The sequence below is a fragment of the Amphiprion ocellaris genome, chromosome 22 (genome assembly GCF_022539595.1).
Source record: "Amphiprion ocellaris isolate individual 3 ecotype Okinawa chromosome 22, ASM2253959v1, whole genome shotgun sequence".
NCBI lineage: Eukaryota > Metazoa > Chordata > Actinopteri > Pomacentridae > Amphiprion > Amphiprion ocellaris.
This window is the reverse complement of record NC_072787.1, coordinates 23,265,940-23,286,305: the sequence shown is the minus strand read 5'-3', so window position 1 is coordinate 23,286,305 and position 20,366 is coordinate 23,265,940. Positions and strand designations below refer to the sequence as shown.

Genomic DNA, 20,366 nt, shown 5'->3' with positions numbered 1-20,366 from the left:
GCATTAGTCAGATTTATTCCACAAATAATAATCTTTTTCATGACCACAAAGCTGTGAAAGACAGTAATTACATTAAAACTGTAGTTTTTTTTCAACTCTTGATTTAATTTAACTCTGAGTCACATTTTCCGAGCCACAAAACCACAGAAGTGTATTAAACTGAGCAACAGTTAATTTAATCGCTTATAAAGTTATCCTTTCATTTGACAAATTTAGGGTTTTTTCAGTCAAAAATGTGAATTATGTCACTATTTTTTTCTGCAAATTCTCCATCTATTAGTAGCAGTTGGATGCATCCAGAACTGTCCTTTAACGAGCTAAAAACCTTAATAATTAATTAATATTTGCTTTTATTCTATGCAAGTTTCCAACAGAATTTCTGACCAGCCTGAAAAATTAGCTTTAAACCAGTTTCTTCCTCAAATAATAATCTTTTAAATGATTGCAAAGTTGCAAAAGAAAGTAATTACATTAAAAGGTGCAGGATTTTTTTCTATTTCTTCATTTAATTTAACACTAGGGCACATTTTCTGAATGACAAAAGTGCACTGAATTGAGCAAAGCTGTGATTTTTTTTGCTCATTAAAGTTGCTTTATATTTGTAAAAATTAGTATTTTTCCTTCCAAAAATGTTAATAGTCTCACTTAAAGCTTAAAAAGAGGATGAAAAGTGAGGATCTGGTGTTTTTGCCGATTCTTGGATGCATCCAGACAAGCCTTAATCATTAATTAATATTTATTAATTTAGCTTTAAACAAGATTCTTCCTCAAATAATACTATTTTACATGATGTAAAAGCTCTGTTTTCTCTTGTTTGTTTGTAAAACCAGCAGGAAACAATTACCAAACCTTGTTAGAAGACTCTTGTGGTCACTTGCAGCCAACAGCAGAACATTTGCTGTGTTTTGCTCGTGGCTGAGACATTGTAGAGTTATCAGAAGCAGTTTTAGCGAGGAAATAAGTGTGAAGGCGAGTCAGAATGAAGGCAGGAGCTATGCAAATGAAAACAGAATAAAATCCTGGACTAAAACGAGTTGTTTGAGACAGAAAAGAGTGAGAATTTGTCAGTTTGCAGATGTTTTATATGTGCAATAAAAGCTAAAGCAAAGGGAAAACCCTCAAAAAGCACAATATGGGCTCTTTAAAATAAACAAACTCCAATATTTTCACACAGTTTTATTCACTCAGAGAGGACATGGAGTATTTTGTTAAAAAATGTCAGTACTTGGAGAGAGTCAAATTGAAGCTTAATAACATAACTAGGGCCAAAAAAGGCTAAATTCACTGATTATATTCAGGTTTCTTTCCTCTTCTATGATAGTAAGCAGAAAACCTTTGGGTTGTAGACAAAACAAGCCATTGAGGACGTTATCTTGTGGTTTTATTGACATTTTTTACCATTTTCTGAGGCTTTGGAAGCCAAACAACTGATAAAATGATTGAGAAAATAATAAACAGATTAATCAACAATGAAAAACCGCCATAAGTCAAGTCGAATAAATTCTAAAAGAAGAATATTAGACATTGTGAAGCAAGAATTACTCTTTTTAATGTATTTCCTTGCAGCTGTTAGCTGACGTCGTCCTAAATCATCTTCTGACAGGCAGACGCTGTAGGAGGAAGAAATGTCAGGACTCTCTGCTCTGGTCAGGGTTAGATACTGTCTATTAAGACGTGACTAAACAGACGAGTCGTTGCAATACAAACCCGAAGATCAGAGAAAATCCTCAGAACTGATGCTGACATTGCTTGCATGAACTGCTGCTCTGTCGGTGTCACTTCTCCTGACGTCAGTAAACCTTACTGGCACTAAAACGAGTTGTTTGAGACAGAAAAGAGTGAGAATTTGTCAGTTTGTAGACCTTTTACATGTGCAAAAACAGCTAAATCAGAGGGAAAACCCTCAAAAAGCACAATATGGGCTCAGTAAAACAAACGAAATCCAATATTTTCACACAGTTTGATTCACTCAGAGAGAGGAAATGTGTATTTTGTTTAAAAAATGAATTAATGTCAGTACTTGAAGGGAGTCAAATAGAAGTTTAATAACATAACTAGGACCAAAACACAAGAAATGACTCCAACTACAGCACGTTGAGGGATGTAACTGTAAGAATGATGTGCTGGATTTTCTGTAAAAACTGTTGATAATTGCTGTTTTGTTTTCATCTTCCAGCTGAGGGACTGTCTGGAGGGCGACGTCTACGCCTTGTTCCACCAGAAGCTGACTGAACACGCCCTAATGAACGACCCCAAGTTCCTCTGGTGTTGCCACGTGAGTTTAATCAGATTTCACAATCGGATTTCCTCCTCCGCCTATAATTTACATACCAGCTTTTAGTTCTTACTTCCCTCTAGCTGCTTTGGTTTATTTCAGGCTCAGTTATTGGTGCTGGAGTTCACTGTGAATAAATCTGGAGGGAGAAACATCGATTTGTTAAATAAAATTCATATTTGGACGCTAAATTAGCTAGTATATTTGTACAGCATATAATATTGTAGGGTCTTTACCTTTAATATAGCAACATTAATCTTAATTAAAATGAAGAATGTGCTGCATAAATAACAGTAATTTTATATAAATTAATTATTAATTGGTTATTCCATCCATGATCTTAATGATTTAAATTAATAAGGACCATAATTATGTAGTTCGGGTGTTGAATCTGCTTCTATAGATTATTTTTATCATTAAAAAATAAGCAGATTGTTATATTAATTAATTGTTTGGGCCATGAAATATTGAGAAATTGTGCAGCTTGTCCGATCAAAAGCCTCCAAATTAAAGATAATTGCTTCTTAAAAATAACTGAAATGGTTAAATTGACTGTTAAAATAGTTGTTCGTTATTGTTCACTCTCTCAATAATAATAATAATAATAATAATAATAATAATAATTCAGAGCCCAACTTAATGTCATCACAAGCCCTTTCTTGTGTAAAATACTAAATTATTCAATTTACTGTAATAAAATGTCACAAATTCTCACATTTAAGAAGCTTAAACCATCAAATATTTACCTGAACGATTATTAAAATTTGTAAAAATGTTCATAATAATGTAACAGATCAATCATTTTAGCTCAAATAATAAGAACTAATAGGAAATACTAGCAAAATCTGAATATAAAATTAATTGTCTGCATAAAACATCAAAGATTTATCAATTAAACTGATTAATCAGTATTTTTTTTTTTAAAGAATATTATGAATATTTTCTGTTTTTTTTCCTCCTCTATGGCAATGAACTGACGCTATATTGGACATTTTTAAGTATTTTTTGACATTTTATGGAACAAACGACGACTCGATTAGTAAAGAGAGCAATCAAGAATTCAAATAATCACCAGTTGAAGCTCTACTTTTAATAGTTTGATCATGAAACAGGCTGTAAATTGTGTTTCTTGTGTTGTTAAAAGGACTTAAATAGATTAAGATCAACTCTGGAGAAACTGTTATTCATTAAAGCACCAGAATGTGTTAATCCGCCACAGAAAATAGTCCCTGAATTACACTGGCTTTCTATTTGTTTGTCAAAAAGTAGGGATAAATAGTTTCCTAATCTTGTTAAGAAAAGAAGAAACTACACATTTTATGTTACGATTAAACTGCAGGCAGTTTATACTCAGTGATTTGTTTTATATTTTAGCATTTTGTGTCAGTTACTGCTCAAAATAAGCCTGAATAACATTTTAATTAAGCTTTACAACCCATTTGTTGTCTTATGTTGTAAAATGCTGCCTTTCTTGTAATTTTTCTTCCTTTTATGTTGACTTTTGCTGTGAAAATGAGCCGACAAAAGCACCTAAACATCTAAAATGTGATTTTTTTTCCCACTTTAATCAGTGCATCTCCGGGTTTATCAACGACGGAGACCAGCTGAAGGTCACCTGCCCGTCCTGCCGCAAGAGTTTCTGCGCTCAGTGCAAGAAACCCGTGAGTACAATCCTCGTTTTTCCGTCGGCGTTATCTCAGAAATGAGGGAGGAAGCTCGGCCTTGAGGCTCTGAACTATCTGTGTTTTCCCAGTGGGAGCCTCAGCACCAGGACGTGACCTGCGAACAGTTCCAGCAGTGGAAGAGGGAGAACGACCCTGAGTACCAGAGGCAGGGTCTGGCCGGATACCTGAGAGACAACGGCATCAGTGAGTCTTCAAGGAAACCGCAACGATTTTCAGTTTTCAGTCTTCAGTTTTCTGTTTGTGTGTCGGTCGGCCTCACCCGCCACCCTGTTTACATGTGATCCGTCACCAGCTGACTCCCTTCTGGGTTTGTTCTTCTTGATTTCAGCACAAAAAAAAACACAATATAGGTTTAAATATTCCTACTAAACATGATTATTTCCCCTTTACTACTACTTTTAGCTTCTAAATGACTGATTTTCTCTGTCTTCTGTGATAATATTCTGAATATATTTGGATTTTTGGACTGTTAGTGGAACAAAATAAGCAGTTTGATGACAATATATGGGCTTATAGGTTTATATATTTCTACTAAACTACATTATTTCCACTTTATCTTCGTCTCCGCTGCAGTAAGTTGACAACTACTGGAGATACAAACACCAGAAAGGTTGTAATTGTATTTTTAAATATCATGGCTACCCTATTATAATGCTTCAAAGAGGCAAAATAGTAATATTTATAGTTTAATGCAGTCCAGTGTACCAGGCTGCCACTTGCTACTACGTAAACTGAAGATTTGCAAGCTTCAGAGACACAATCAAGTTCAAAAAGCAGCTTCATATTAGCCGTTATTACATTAAAATGCTGCTTAAAGGTTATATTTTGTTAATAATGGTCCAATAATTCAATATTTTTCCTTCTTTTGGCTTCTAAATTACTTCACCAGTTTATTGTTGTTTTTTTTGCAGCTTGTCCTCACTGCAGGTTCCAGTACGCTCTGACCAAAGGCGGCTGTATGCACTTCAGCTGCTCCCAGTGCAGATACCAGTTCTGCAGCGGCTGCAACAACCCCTACCACAAGGTGAGCTCCAGACGAGTAGAAGCTCCTCAGCGAACAAAATGCAGACTTTCTTTCTGTGAATCTGCTCGACAAACACTACAGCCCCAGTGAGAGATAACAGGAATCGTGACGGTGGTTATCAACGTTCTGTTAACTCAGATTTTGTGCTTCAAACTTTGTGCACGTTCACATAAAGTGAGGCGTTTATTGCATCAAAATGAACCGATCATTTGCAGCTGCTTCAGTTAACCCTCCTGTTGTCCTCATTTTCGGGCACCAAAAAATATTGTTTCCTTGTCTGAAAAAAATCCAAAAATTCTGCAAAAAAAATTGCCCAAATTTCTGAAAATTTGCAAAACCTTCAGGAAGAAAATTCCAATAATTCCTTAAAAGTTTCCCTTAAAAGTTTAAAAAAAAATAAATAAAAATTTGGCAAGAAAATTCTTGTAAATATTTTCAAAAAATGAGTAAAAATCTTCCAAAAAACATCCTAAAAATATCTAAAGTGATTCCATATATATCAGTAAAACTTCTAATATTTACTTTAAGAACATTCACAAAAAATCAACCAAAATCCTGCGAAGTTTGCTGGATTTTGTTTGATTTTTTGTGAATGTTCTTAAACATTTTTAACATTTCTTTTTTTCCACAAAAAACTATTCAAAGATTTCCCAAAAATGTTGAAAAATGTAGACATCAGAAGTTTTACTGTGAAGATAAATTTTTTTTCCCACATTTTCAAACTTTAAATCGGGTAAATTTTGACCCGCAGGACGACACGAGGGTTAACTGGTTTTAATGGAAAACAGTAACAAATATGAATATTATGATGTTAAAAGCTGCTGCTGCAAATATTACAAGACATTAATGCTGGTAGAAAACTGTTAATATATTTAATTTACTGATCAGCTGCACATTAGAGCTGTTCATATATTCCATCATGATATTGTATTGAAGTGCATTCAGGGCTTTAATTTTTGGCCAAATCAAAGTGAAACTAAAGTTATTCTCTGTAATAAAACCAGTAGAATAATCTGTGTTCTACCAGCAGTGTAAACAAACCAAATATAAAAACATGTTTGTGTGATTTCTGCATACATTCTGCTGTACATTTCTGACATCTGGAAAAATGACTAAATCAGTATTTAGACAGCAGTTAGTTGGAGTTAAGAGCAAACAGTGGAACAAATCTTCCATCTGTCATGCTTTATGTACAGTCCGTCCTGTTGTTCATTAATGTTTAACTCATGTTTTAGGTCAGTAAAACTCCTATAAATACATCTGATGCCTTGTTCTGTTCAGCCAACCACCTGGAATCCAAACATAATCATTTTGCTGTCATGTAAGACTACGAAAATCGGCTTTTTCTAAGATTTAGCAACTAAAATGAATCAGATTTTTGCCATAAAAGCTTGAAACATGGCTGAATTATCAAACCTCATTTAACTCGGGAGGTTTGTAATCCGACTGTAAATCATTTGTAGAATCGGACCAGAATCTACTGTTACTTCTGGAAAGGATGCAGAGTTTAGCCATGTTTTTTTGATGTTACTTAAACCTCATCTTCTTCGCTGATTTGTGGTCTGATTGTGTTGTTTTCTGTGCTGCAGACGGTGTGTAAGACGCCTCAGTGCAGCTACCATGGCCTTCACGCTCACCACCCTCGAGACTGTCTCTTCTACCTCCGAGACTGGGAGCCCAACAGGCTGCAGGCGCTGCTGCAGGTAAAACCACAACATCCTGTTTGTTTCGTTAAAAGCCAGAGGTGGAGTCTCAGAGAGTTACAGGTCACCTGGAGCAGTGGTCCCACAGAGAGAATAGAAACGGTTTATTTCATATTTTATTTCTGGCATAGTCTGTGGGGTGTTTTATTTTGAAAAATGACTAGATTGTCTTCCTGTCTGTGCCTTTTTCCCGCCCTTGATGTTAAATGAAGCCGTCAATCTGCCAAAATTAATAAAAAATAAACGTCTCTGGAGAGATTCTTAATGCAGTAGAAAATATTTAGCAATAACTAATAATTTTATTTGTTTAGAACCCCTTTAAAAGAAAAAAAAAAAGAAAAAAAAAAGATCATTATTACTCCACTAAGGAACGTGGCGGAGTTATGTGACGATCAGCGTTGGTTTGTCCGTCTGTCTGTTAGCAACATTACTCAAATTAAATTGTGGGGGTGTTTCTGAGTCCCATCAATTCCCGCTGCCTGCTAAATATTTAGGTCACGCAATTCAGTATCCATACATAACGTACACATGCATAACACACACGTGTGCTCATTTGATGTAAGTAAGTGACTTAAAAAAGAAGAGCTTTAAGGTTAATCTGTGTTAGTTTGTTCTTTTTATATTCAGTTGAGAATCCAAAATTGGAAAATGTGTCAATCACTTTGTTATTCATTCATGAATCCCATTCAGACGCATACAAATAAAAAATAAAAGGTTATTTTTTTGGACTTCGATTTTATTCTCGTCAAAAATATAAAATAAAAAACACGGCCCATGGATGGAATTGATTTAACATTTAGTCTGTGTGCTTTTAGTGACCATGAAGTCAGTAACTGTGTTTTCGCAACAAACTTATGGCCATTATGAAGTAAATCGTCAGAAAATGTTGATTAAAACAGCAAAAATTTGACAAAAAAAACTCAATTTTTGCAAATGTGGTTGTACGCTCGTGTGAGAATCTTTGAAAACTAGAATTTCGGATCATTGTGAGCATGAAACATGGCCAAAAATGACTTCCATAACTCAGTAAATACAATTTTCCAGACTGAAAACAGTTCATAAAGACCACTTTGTTGCGTGCACGATGACCGATCCGTACAAAATTGCTTGAATCTGGTCCATGGTGCGAAAAAGGTTGGAGACCGCTGATCTGGAGCATGTTAATGAAGCGTTTTGGATTTTAATGACAAAGAAAGAGGCCTGTATAGTTGAAGCCTGTGTCTTAAAATGTCCAAAAAGTCAATGAAACCAGTGTTATGTTTAAAACACCACTGTGTTTCTGCCAAAAGGAAATTGGAAAACCACTTTCTAACAAAAAATGTTTTTGTTGCAGATTTTTCACATCTTCTACTTGCTGCAGATAAATATTTAGAGCTTCTGTGGTTTTCTGAGATATTCTACACTAGTTTAACTGTATGATCACCAGACTGAGTAAAAAGTAGAAATTAAAAGTGTGTTTTTTGATTTCTTTTCCCCTCAGAGGTGCGGTGTGGACTTCAACACAGATCCCTCCAATGGAACTCAGACAAGTAAAACAGCTTTTTTTAAATTATATTATAAATATTCACCTTTTGCTGTCCCCAAGTTCTCTAGTTAAGCTGGAATACAGACAAAAAAGTGTTTTTTAAGTGTGTAACTACTTCTCTGATATAGTTTTTTGTTTCCTTCAATGCAGATGCTTGTGGTGTGATCGAGCAGAAAGACGAAGGCGGCACACCGGAGGATTCAGAGTGCGGCATCCAGACTCAGCCGGGACAAGCTGGACTCTGCGAGTGAGTAATAAATCTGTGAATCACAGACAAACGGCACATGAATCATCGTAAAAACTGCTGCTGCTTAAAAAATATCTAAAATATGAGACTGTAGAGAGTGTAGGCGCACTTTTGCAGCAGCACTGGAGCCTTAGTTTGCAAAAAAACTGGGAAAAGTTTTTGATTTCCAGAAGGGAAAGGTGTCAAAACTTTAATCAATCCTTCTTTAAACCTGCAGAAAATGATCTTTTTCCCACTTTGGGGCAGCAGAACAGCTCATTTAGCACTTAAAGAGACACATCACCAGTGATTTGGAGTCACATTTGTGTCTAAGTGCAATATCCACTTAATTTTTTGGTCTTTTTTTATTCTCCTGAGGGAAATATCTGACTCCATGTCATCACCTGTGGATCTCTGGCTGAGCTTTACCTCTTAAAACAGCGCTGAGAATTCGCCAGAGAGCTAAAAAAAATGAGCAGAAACTCACTATGAAGCTGCAGATCCAGCTGCTACGAGGGATTCCTGTCGCTTTGTCACCGTTTCTTTACTAAATCTCAGCCGTGTCAAGCCTTTTAAATGTCATTTCTTGCGGTGTGTTGAGATGTAAATGAAGTTTAAAAAGCTGAAATCAAATGTTCACTAAGAGCCAGGCTCAAAGCTCCTGCTGTTTCTCATGTTCAGTCTTTCCTTGTTGGCCTGTTTTTTAATTATCCAGCAACATGTTGAGATGAACTTGTTTGGGGTGAGTTAGCATTGTTTATGAGACAGAATGAAAGCTTTAATTCAGTACAGATGTTTTAAAGCTGAAGATGCTACACAGCTCTTCTTCAATCAGGAAAAAAATTAAGCTTAAGCTCTTCAAGCATTTTTATAGCAAGATAGAGATAAATCTGTATGTTATTTACTTAAATCGAAGCTTTGAGAACTAATTTAACCTCAAAAACTTTTTAAAAAGAATTTAAAGCAGTTATTATTTACATTTTATGTGACAGAAGAGTAACGTCTCCCAGGTGGAGCCTCTTACTGTTACTGTACTGATAAAATGCTGTAACTTAAGGTTTTAGGGTTCAGAGAGTTGAAGTTCTCTGCAAGAGTTTCTCTCCAGGCTTTGCTTGAGTTGCCTCCTAACAGTGAGTTGTGTGTTTGCGGCTGCAGGAAACACTACAGAGAATACCTGGTGAGCCTGATCAACGCTCACTCTCTGGATCCAGCGCTGCTCTACGAGCCCCACGAGCTGATTCGGGCCTGTGAGAGATACCTGGTGGACAAACAGAGAGCTGACAACGAGGAGGACAACGTCTACCACGCCAGACTGCTCAAGGTAGAACACTGACCCAGATTCATAGATTCATGTACTGTGCTATGAGACACTAGTATGACATCACATAAACATAAAAAGTAGCGATACTGGATCAAATATATAAATGGACAAAAAAATAAAGTCGTCATTTCGGACGACATACTACACTATGACATTTTTACAAGAATTTTGACCACATACTAAACTATGATGTTTTTCTCATATTTTGGACCACATACTAAACTATGACGTTTTTCTCATATTTTGGACGACATACTAAACTATGACGTTTTTTTTCCACATTTTGGACGACATACTAAACTCTGACGTTTTTTTCCACATTTTGGACGACATACTAAACTATGACGTTTTGTCCAATTTTGTATGACATACTAAACTATGACGTTTTAGTGACATTTTGGACGACATACTAAACTATGACGTTTTTCTCATATTTTGGACGACATACTAAACTATGACGTTTTTTTTCCACATTTTGGACGACATACTAAACTATGACGTTTTTTTCCACATTTTGGACGACATACTAAACTATGACGTTTTTCTCATATTTTGGACGACATAATAAACTATGACGTTTTGTCCAATTTTGGACATCTTCAGGAGAGGATGTCCCCTTATCTGTCATCATTCATCTCTAAAATATTCTTTAAGAACATTCACATAAAGATCAGTGAAGTTTTACTGGTATACATACGTGGACAAAATTGTTGGTACCCCTCGGTTAATGAAAGAAAAACCCACAATGGTCACAGAAATAATTTTAATCTGACAAAAGTAATAATAAAAACTCTATGAAAATTAACCAATGAAAATCAGACATTGCTTTTGAACAGTGGTTCAACAGAATTATTTTAAAAAATAAACTCTTGAAACAGGCCTGGACAAAAATGATGGTAATATTAATGGTAAAATTAATATTAATATTTTATTGCACAACCTTTTGAGGCAATCACTGCAATCAAACCATTTCTGTAAGTGTAAGAAAAGAAAAGAAAAAAAACAAAAACTAATATTTTCAACTGAACTAAAGACAGACTGTGATTTTTCTGCTCACATGTTGTGTTGTTGTAAACTTACCCTTTCAAATAAATATCCTCCTAGCCCCCTGGAAACCAGCGTTTGTCCTGTTTTTGTGTTGCTCCTCGGCGACCCTAGACAGTCGGGTCCTAATGTTTTTTGAGCAACACACCATACTATGACGTTTTTACAATGAGGGTTCTACTATGAAGCCAGTTTGACATGTTCAGGTGTTCTTTGTGTGAAAACTCAGAGATTTCAGGTATCAGAAGGTGGTTTTCAACTTTCTTTGTTAACTTTCTGCTTCAACTTTAAATTAAATTTCCTTGACTAAGCCAGCCCTCTGGACTTCCAGTAAGCTGTGTTCCTATTGGCTGTCCAGGTGGCAGCTTGGTGTTATCAGGAACACCTGAGCAGCTCAGTGTCTTCCTGCTTTATTTAGCTGCAGACAAACATTTCCTCTGCTTCTCTTCACCAGTGAACTGGGTTTGGCTCCATTGCTTTAGTTTGTTCTTTAGGCGTTGGCTTGCAGCTTCCAGCAGTAAAATCGTCTTTAATGTGTTTCTTGGTGTGTTTTAGGGCTTTGTACTGGATAGTTGTCTTGGTAAATGTGGTTCTTTAGCCACAGTTACCATGGTGCTAATGTGTGCAGTGATTAGTGGATTTGGTGCACCTGAGTTGTGTCTTTATCTTGGCTGTAGTGAGTCTTCAGAGGTTTTTGGTCAGACACATTCTGTATTCTTGTTTGTTGGTTGTCCAGAAGGTAAGAGTTCCTGTCCTGATTCTCTGTTCTCAGAGGTTCTCTGGTAGGCTGCAGGAGACTTTAGCGTTTGGGTTGTGCTAGTTTGGTTTTTGTATGGTTTCATTTGGACGACTATCTTGAGGCCCCTCCATGTGGTTTAGTGAGGTTTTCTGGAACAGTTCTACAAAGCAACCTGCAGCAGAAGAGACTTTGAGAGTTTTTAGGAAGTTCTGGAGACCAGACTTTAGAGCAGCAGAAACATTTGTCAGCAGTTTGAGCAGGAGAAGGTGAGCTTCAGAGTAGAAATGAGGAGAAGGAAACCTTCTTGACCCGTGTGGTGAGGTCCTGTACCAAGAGTTTGAGCAGGTTGTGAAGAGTCTGTAGTTCTTTGGTCTGAAAGCACAAGAAGAGTCGACTCATTAAAGGAGAAATCAGGAGATATTGTTGGTTCTTCTGTCATTCTGCAGTTTTCAGTTTCTTTAGACTGAATATCAAGTTTATATTTTAAATGATTTACCATGTGAGCCCAAAAATACTTCAATAAACTCCCTCCATCCCCTGGACACAACATATTTTATTACCATGTTAAATCTTTTATTTTTTTATTTATTTTTTTTTAATGTTTTTGAGTTTTAGTCATAGTTTTAGCATAGTTTTTCTCTTTGCTTGTTTAGTTTTGTCATCTGTGTGAAAGGTGCTAAACAAATAAAGTTGAATTGATAAAGTGAATAATTGACTAACTCATGATTGTGACAACAGAAGTATTTTCATTGTGATTTAAGGGTTTGTTTGATTTTTAAGGTTGGGGTTAAAATCTTGACAGAAAAAAGATTAAAGAAATAAACTACATTTAAAACAGCAATTAAAGGAAAAAAGCATTTAATACAATAAAACTTTTGAAAAGAAAATTAAACATTAAATACGATTAAGTTATATTAAACAGACAAAATATTTAATAAGATAATTAAACAGAAGATACAAAACATGTAATTCTGAAAATAAACAACATTTTTTAAACAAAAATATTAAACATTAAAGATTAAATATTTTAGATAATTAAACATTTAAAAAATACAAAATGTTTAATTAGATTATTAAACCTTTAAAACCTTTAAAATTTTATGTTTAATTAGAAAATTAAATCTTAAAGACAATAAAATTTTAAATAGGAATTAAACAGAAAATACAATGAAGCATTTAAAAAGAAAATTAAACATTAAAAGGTGGTAAAACCTTTAAAAAGAAAAACCTTAACAAAGATTTAATCGAAAAATTAAACATTGGGAAAGAAAAGGAAATTTTTCAAACAAGCCAATAAAACATTTGAAAAAACAACAATTAAACATTAAAAAGACAAAACATTTGGAAATCAAATCAGACATTAGAAAAGAATAAAAGGTGAGAAAAGAGCAAAACTAAACATTTAAGAAGAATCAAACTAAAGACAAAACATTTGAAAAGACACCAGTTAGACTTTAGAAGATCAAATTAAACAGAAGAGACAATGAAACGACGAAAAAGAGCAAAAACAGATCAAGGTCGTAAAGCGTTTTCTAGTCTGAAATGAAAACATCAAGTTGTTTCTTCAAACATTTCCTCTTTCTATGTTCTTGGTTTGATTGTGGATAGATTTACTAAGTACTCATTTCAGAAAACTGCTTTCCAGATAAAGTGTACTAGTAGTTGAAGGCATCGATCAAACTAATGTCACCTTCTGATCTCCACAAACTTTACTGTTCAGTGAAGAGAATCAAAGTTTGTTGAGGATTTCTAAAAAACCCACAGGTGAAGGTCTGAGAAGAACTCAGATGGCTGGTCTAAATGTGAAATCAAGACTCATGGTCACAAGTTTTAAGGCTTCTGTTAACCAGAAAGTTCAAACTAACAGAGAAGTATTGAGAAACTTTTAAAACTTCAGTCCTCAGACTGTCTGAAGGTTCAAACTAACAGAGAACTGCTCAAGAACTTTTAAGATTTCAGTCCTCGAACTGTCGAAAGGTTCAAACTAACAGAGAACTGCTCAGAAACTTAGAAGATTTCAGTCCTTGGACTGTCTGAAAGTTCAATCTAACAAAGGAGTACTGTGGGACTTAGAAAATTTCAGCCCTCAGACTGTGTGAAAGCTCAGGTCCTGAGGACTCGGGAGGTGTGGAGGCTTTGGAAAGTCTTGGAAATGAGGGTTCCACCCTCCAGCGCAAAGCCCGAAGTCCAACCTCCTGAGAAAAACCGTCGAGACGAGACTCGAGTTAAAAAAAAACTCGAAAACGACAAAAAATAGATGATAAATGCGCAAAAAAAAGAAGAATTAGTATCTGAGCGAGTAGCTCAGGAGGATAAGAAGCCAGACTACCAAGTGGAAGGTCGCAGGTTCAAGACCCGCCACCGGCCTTTTTCTTTCTTTGTCTTTGTCAGGATTTTGAGAAAATTTAAGAAGTGTCTGGTCTTGAACCAGCGACCTGCAGCTCCATAGGCAAATCCTTAACTCACTGAGCTACAGATCAGATGAAAAAAAGATAAATTCGTCGTCCCTTTGGCATCGTAGTTGCTGAAGTCACCACATGGGTGGAGCCAAGGCGGAGTCTGGGTGGAGTCAGGGCGGAGAGTAGGTGGGGAGGTGGGTGGCGGCCTCCCCCCTCTACTCCCCCACCTCCCCACACCACCCACCACACCTTCCCCCGCCCCATGAGTTCTTCGAGTCTTCACGAGTTCTTCGAGTCTCCATGGGTTTTCCCCAGTTTCTGGAGTTTCCACCAGGTCAGAGGCAGAACAAGTTGTCATGAAGAGGTGTTGAAGTCGGCCAGGATGGACTGACTTTTTACAGCGACTAGAAGGAAGACCACTAGAAGAGCAGGTCTTTAACCACCATCCATAAAATCCATGGAGTCGGCTCCAGAGAAATGAAGGGAGGTCAACTTTTATCAACCTCCATCCAGATGTTCAACTTGATATCTTTACTTGGACATTTTTAGCACCACAAACCTTTAGTATCACACTTTATTATCATTTATTAGGACTTTAACGGAATCCACCAGCAGATTTACTTTTTGTTGACAAACTTTATTCTTGTCGTTGTGGGACTGCAGTATTTAAAACTCTTCCTTCTATTTCACCTCATGTTTATTAGTTTTAGTGGAGAAACTTATTTTAATTGTCCATTAGTCTCTTAAAAAACAAATAATAAATTGGATTAGTCAAGAGCTTTAAATTTCTTACTGTCATATTTCAAATTGGACAAAAAATATATAAAAATAAAGCGTCTTGAGGCAATTTGACCTGTAATTGGCGTTATATGAATAAAATTGAATTAAAATTCTATGTATCTTGTAATGTTGGAGTAATTCAGCCATATATGTTGGAAAACACATTTTCTTTGTCCATTAATCTGTTGATTGTTTTCTCCAGTGATTCATTTCTTGTTTTGGTTTATAAAATGTCAAACCCAAATATATTCAGTTTACTGTCATAAAAACCAAAAAGATTTACATTCATGATGCAGGAATCAGGCAGTTTTTCACTTTTTATCTTAGTTTAGTCAGAAAGATAGTTGATAATGTGTGAATTGTTGCAGCTTGTGAGCCGTAAAAGGTTTTAATCTTTGGGGCCGAGTGTCAAAAAACATTTAGAAACCAACATCAACAAAACACTCAACAAAGATTTGAACATCATTAAAGGGAAATCCAACTTTTGCATGACAATGTCTAATTAAAGGACATTTATTTCCAACGTAAATGTGTGATATTCATCCTCTGGAGCTTTCTCTTCACATCATCTTCCACCTGGACTGCTTTGGTCAGGAGCATGTGCAACAAACACTTGAGAAACTGCACTTTAACATCAATAAATGACACTGAAGTTTAATCTCTACATAAATGAGACTGAGTCTGGATGTGCTGCTCTGTCATTAACTCCTAAGTTTAGGGAAAGTTCAAACAAAAGAGGACAGTTCAAATAAGACTTGAGAATGAGCTTATTCTGAACAAACATCTCAGACTTTCTGAGCTTCAGCACCTCTAGCAAGATAATTTAACAACAAGCAACTCAAGAGATCCAGAAGTTGGAGAGAGTTAGCTTAACTGAGCCAAAGAACATGTGGGACGCCAACTTAGCAAACATTTCAGACTTTTCTCTGTGAATTCTGAGAAATAATTTCCTATTTAATGACAGAGCTACATATCTTAACTCAGTCTCATAAAAACAGACTCTAATTCAGTGTCATCCATCCATATTAAAGTGCAGTTACCCAAAATGTTTGTTGCATGAGCTCCAACAAAACCTGTCCAGGTAGAAGGCCACTTTGACAAACAGGAAGTGGAAGATTCCAAGCAGGTTTATAGAAGGGGGAACCGGACTGTACTAAGTGTGGTCCAGTATAGAGGGGTGTTTTGTGGGTTTTTAAGGCTGATAATGATTATTAGTGAGACATTTGGAGTAGATATTCATTTGCAGTAAATGAAAGTATTTAAAATCTTGGAGTTAAACTTAGAAGAGAAGAACACAAACTCTAACAGAAAACTTTGTTAATAAGTTTTTGTTTTGTTTACAGATGTTAAGTTAAAGGAGTTTTATTCATGACGTATAACCAATCAAATCACTCCAGAAGACAGAGCGACTACAAGTAGATAAAGGTTCAGAGCCAAAGTAGCGCCATTTTTAAATGTATTTATTACCATAAATCAGTAAAAAATCAAATACTGCTAATCAGTAAATCAGTCAGCCCACAATTACTACAATTCCACAATGTATGTCTCTTTCCTTTGACTTGTTATTTGTACAATATACGATGTATATGATGCCGTTTTTTTCATACCAAAGGCTATACTATGACGTTTTTTTCCACATTTTGGACGACATACTAAACTATGATGTTTTAGTGACATTTTGGACGACATTCTAAACTATGATGATTTTGAGACATTTTGGATGACATACTAAACTATGACGTTTCAGTCCAATTTTAGACATCTTCAGGAGAGGATGTCCCCTTATCTGTCATCATTCATCTCTAAAATATTCTTTAAGAACATTCACATAAAGATCAGTGAAGTTTTACTGGTATACATACATGGACAAAATTGTTGGTACCCCTCGGTTAATGAAAGAAAAACCCACAATGGTCACAGAAATAATTTTAATCTGACAAAAGTAATAATAAAAATTCTATGAAAATTAACCAATGAAAATCAGACATTGCTTTTGAACAGTGGTTCAACAGAATTATTTTAAAAAATAAACTCATGAAACAGGCCTGGACAAAAATGATGGTAATATTAATGGTAATATTAATATTAATATTTTATTGCACAACCTTTTGAGGCAATCACTGCAATCAAACTATTTCTGTAAGTGTAAGAAAAGAAAAGAAAAAAGACAAAAACTAATATTTTCAGCTGAACTATGTTTGTAATGTTTTTTGAGCAACAATGATGGTTCTACTATGGAACCAGTTTGACATATTCAGGCTTTCTTTGTGTGAAAACTCAGAGATTTCAGGTATCAGAAGGTGGTTTTCAACTTTCTTTGTTCACTTTCTGCTTCAACTTTAAACAAAATTTCCTTCACTAAGCCAGCCCTCTGGACTTCCAGGAAGCTGTGTTCCTATTGGCTGTCCAGGTGGCAGCTTGGTGTTATCAGGAACACCTGAGCAGCTCAGTGTCTTCCTGCTTTATTTAGCTGCAGACAAACATTTCCTCTGTTTCTCTTCACCACTGATCTGGGTTTGGCTCCATTGCTTTAGTTTGTTCTTTAGGCGTTGGCTTGCAGCTTCCAGCAGTAAAATCGTCTTTAATGTGTTTCTTGGTGTGTTTCAGGAGCTTTGTACCAGATAGTTGTCTTGGTAAATGTGGTTCTTTAGCCACAGTTACCACATGGTGCTAATGTGTGCAGTGATTAGTGGATTTGGTGCAGCTGAGTTGTGTCTTTATCTTGGCTGTAGTGAGTCTTTAGAGGTTTTTGGTCAGACACATTCTGTATTCTTGTTTGTTGGTTGTCCAGAAGGTAAGAGTTCCTGTCCTAATTCTTTGTTTAAAGAGGTTCTGTGGTAGGCTGCAGGAGACTTTAGCGTTTGGGTTGTGCTAGTTTGGTTTTTGTATGGTTTCATTTGGACGACTATCTTGAGGCCCCTCCATGTGGTTTAGTGAGGTTTTCTGGAACAGTTCTACAAAGCAACCTGCAGCAGAAGAGACTTTGAGAGTTTTTAGGAAGTTCTGGAGACCAGACTTTAGAGCAGCAGAAACATTTGTCAGCAGTTTGAGCAGGAGAAGGTGAGCTTCAGAGTAGAAATGAGACAGAAACCTTCTTGACCCGTGTGGTGAGGTCCTGTACCAAGAGTTTGAGCAGGTTGTGAAGAGTCTGTAGTTCTTTGGTCTGAAAGCACAAGAAGAGTCGACTCACTAAAGGAGAAAACAGGAGATATTGTTGGTTCTTCTGTCGCTCTGCAGTTTCCAGTTTCTTTAGACTGAATATCAAGTTTATATTTTAAATGATTTACCATGTGAGCCCAAATATACGTCAATAAACTCCCTCCATCCCCTGGACACAACATATTTTATTACCATGTTAAATTTATTATTTTTTTTTTTTTAAATGTGTTTGAGTTTTAGTCATAGTTTTAATCATAGTTTTTTTCTCTTTGCTTGTTTAGTTTTGTAATCTGTGTGAAAGGTGCTAAACAAATAAAGTTGAATTGATCAAGTGAATAATTGACTAACTCATGATTGTGACAACAGAAGTATTTTCATTGTGATTTAAGGGTTTGTTTAATTTTTAAGGTTGGGGTTAAAATCTTGACAGAAAAAAAGATTAAAGAAATAAATTACATTAAAAAAGCAATTAAAGGAAAAAGCATTTAATACAATAAAACTTTTGAAAAGAAAATTAAACATTAAATACTATTAAGTTATATTAAACAGACAAAATATTTAATAAGAATTAAACAGAAGATACAAAACATGTAATTATGAAAATAAACAAAATTTTTTAAACAAAAATATTAAACATTAAAGATGAAATATTTTAGATAAACATTTAAAAAATACAAAACATTTAATTAGATTATTAAACCTTTAAAACCTTTAAAATTTTATGTTTAATTAGAAAATTAAATCTTAAAGACAATAAAACTTTAAATAGGAATTAAACAGAAAATACAATGAAGCATTTAAAAAGAAAATTAAACATTAAAAGGTGGTAAAACATTTAAAAAGAAAAACCTTAACAAAGATTTAATCGAAAAATTAAACATTGGGAAAGAAAAGGAAAATTTTCAAACAAGCCGATAAAACATTTGAAAAAACAATTAAACATTAAAAAGACAAAACATTTGGAAATCAAATCAGACATTAGAAAAGAATAGAAGGTGAGAAAAGAGCAAAACTAAACATTTAAGAAGAATCAAACTAAAGACAAAACATTTGAAAAGACACCAGTTAGACTTTAGAAGATCAAATTAAACAGAAGAGACAATAAAACAAGGAAAAAGAGCAAAAACAGATAAAGTTCGTAAAGTGTTTTCTAGTCTGAAATGAAAACATCAAGTTGTTTCTTCAAACATTTCCTCTTTCTATGTTCTTGGTTTGATCGTGGACAGATTTACTAAGAACTCATTTCAGAAAACTGCTTTCCAGATAAAGTCTACTAGTAGTTGAAGGCATTGATCAAACTAATGTTACCTTCTGATCTCCACAAACTTTACTGTTCAGTGAGAAGAATCAAAGTTTGTTGAAGATTTCTAAAAAACCCACAGGTGAAGGTCTGAGAAGAACTCAGATGGCTGGTCTAAATGTGAAATCAAGACTCATGGTTACAAGTTTTAAGGTTTCTGTTAACCAGAAAGTTCAAACTAACAGAGAAATACTGAGAAACTTTTAAAACTTCAGTCCTCAGACTGTTTGAAGGTTCAAACTAACAGAGAACTACTCAAGAACTTAGAAGATATCAGTCCGTGGACTGTCTGAAAGTTCAATCTAACAGAGAACTACTGTGGGACTTAGAAAATTTCAGCCCTCAGACTGTGTGAAAGCTCAGGTCCTGAGGACTCGGGAGGTGTGGAGGCTTTGGAAAGTCTTGGAATTGAGGGTTCCACCCTCCAGCTCAAAGGCTGAAGCCCAACCTCCTGAGAAAAACGGTCAAGACGAGACTCGAGTTAAAAAAAAACTCGAAAACGACAAAAAATAGATGATAAATGCGCAAAAAAAAGAAGAATTTGTATCTGAGCGAGTAGCTCAGGAGGATAAGACGAGAGCCTACCAAGCGGTAGGTCGCAGGTTCAAGACTCGCCACCGGCCTTTTTCTTTCTTTGTCTTTGTCAGGATTTTGAGAAAATTTAAGAAGTGTCTGGTCTTGAACCAGCGACCTGCAGCTCCATAGGCAAATCCTTAACTCACTGAGCTACAGATCAGATACAAAGAAATAAATTCGTCGTCCCTTTGTCATCGTAGTTGCTGAAGTCACCACATGGGTGGAGCCAAGGCGGAGTCTGGGTGGAGTCAGGGCGGAGAGTAGGTGGGGAGGTGGGTGGCGGCCTCCCCCCTCTACTCCCCCACCTCCCCACACCACCCACCACACCTTCCCCCACCCGACGAGTTCTTCGAGTCTCCACGAGTTCTTCGAGTCTCCACGGGTTTTCCCGAGTTTCTGGAGTTTCCACCAGGTCAGAGGCAGAACAAGTTGTCATGAAGAGGTGTTGAAGTCGGCCAGGATGGACTGACTTTTTACAGCGACTAGAAGGAAGACCACTAGAAGAGCAGGTCTTTAACCACCATCCATAAAATCCATGGAGTCGACTCCAGAGAAATGAAGGGAGGTCAACTTTTATCAACCTCCATCCAGATCTTCAACTTCATATCTT

General features: G+C 35.8%; 1 protein-coding gene across 2 annotated transcripts in view; it reads left to right on the top strand.

Annotated features, from left to right (window-relative positions):
• Positions 1-16,091, top strand: part of LOC111568988 (E3 ubiquitin-protein ligase RNF31-like) — a 30,895-nt gene extending 14,804 nt beyond the window's left edge. The window contains exons 16-24 of one of the 2 annotated variants that reach the window (XM_055007250.1): positions 2,177-2,275; positions 3,847-3,936; positions 4,029-4,143; positions 4,872-4,984; positions 6,574-6,687; positions 8,168-8,216; positions 8,363-8,459; positions 9,594-9,759; positions 16,065-16,091. In XM_055007250.1, the coding sequence (XP_054863225.1) occupies positions 2,177-2,275; positions 3,847-3,936; positions 4,029-4,143; positions 4,872-4,984; positions 6,574-6,687; positions 8,168-8,216; positions 8,363-8,459; positions 9,594-9,759; positions 16,065-16,076 (855 nt within the window). In that variant the 3' untranslated portion in view covers positions 16,077-16,091. Of the gene's footprint in view, positions 1-2,176; positions 2,276-3,846; positions 3,937-4,028; positions 4,144-4,871; positions 4,985-6,573; positions 6,688-8,167; positions 8,217-8,362; positions 8,460-9,593; positions 9,760-14,063; positions 15,356-16,064 lie in introns of those variants that run through there. The other variant, XM_055007249.1, reaches the window with a different exon arrangement.
• The last annotated feature ends 4,275 nt before the right edge of the window (positions 16,092-20,366 follow it).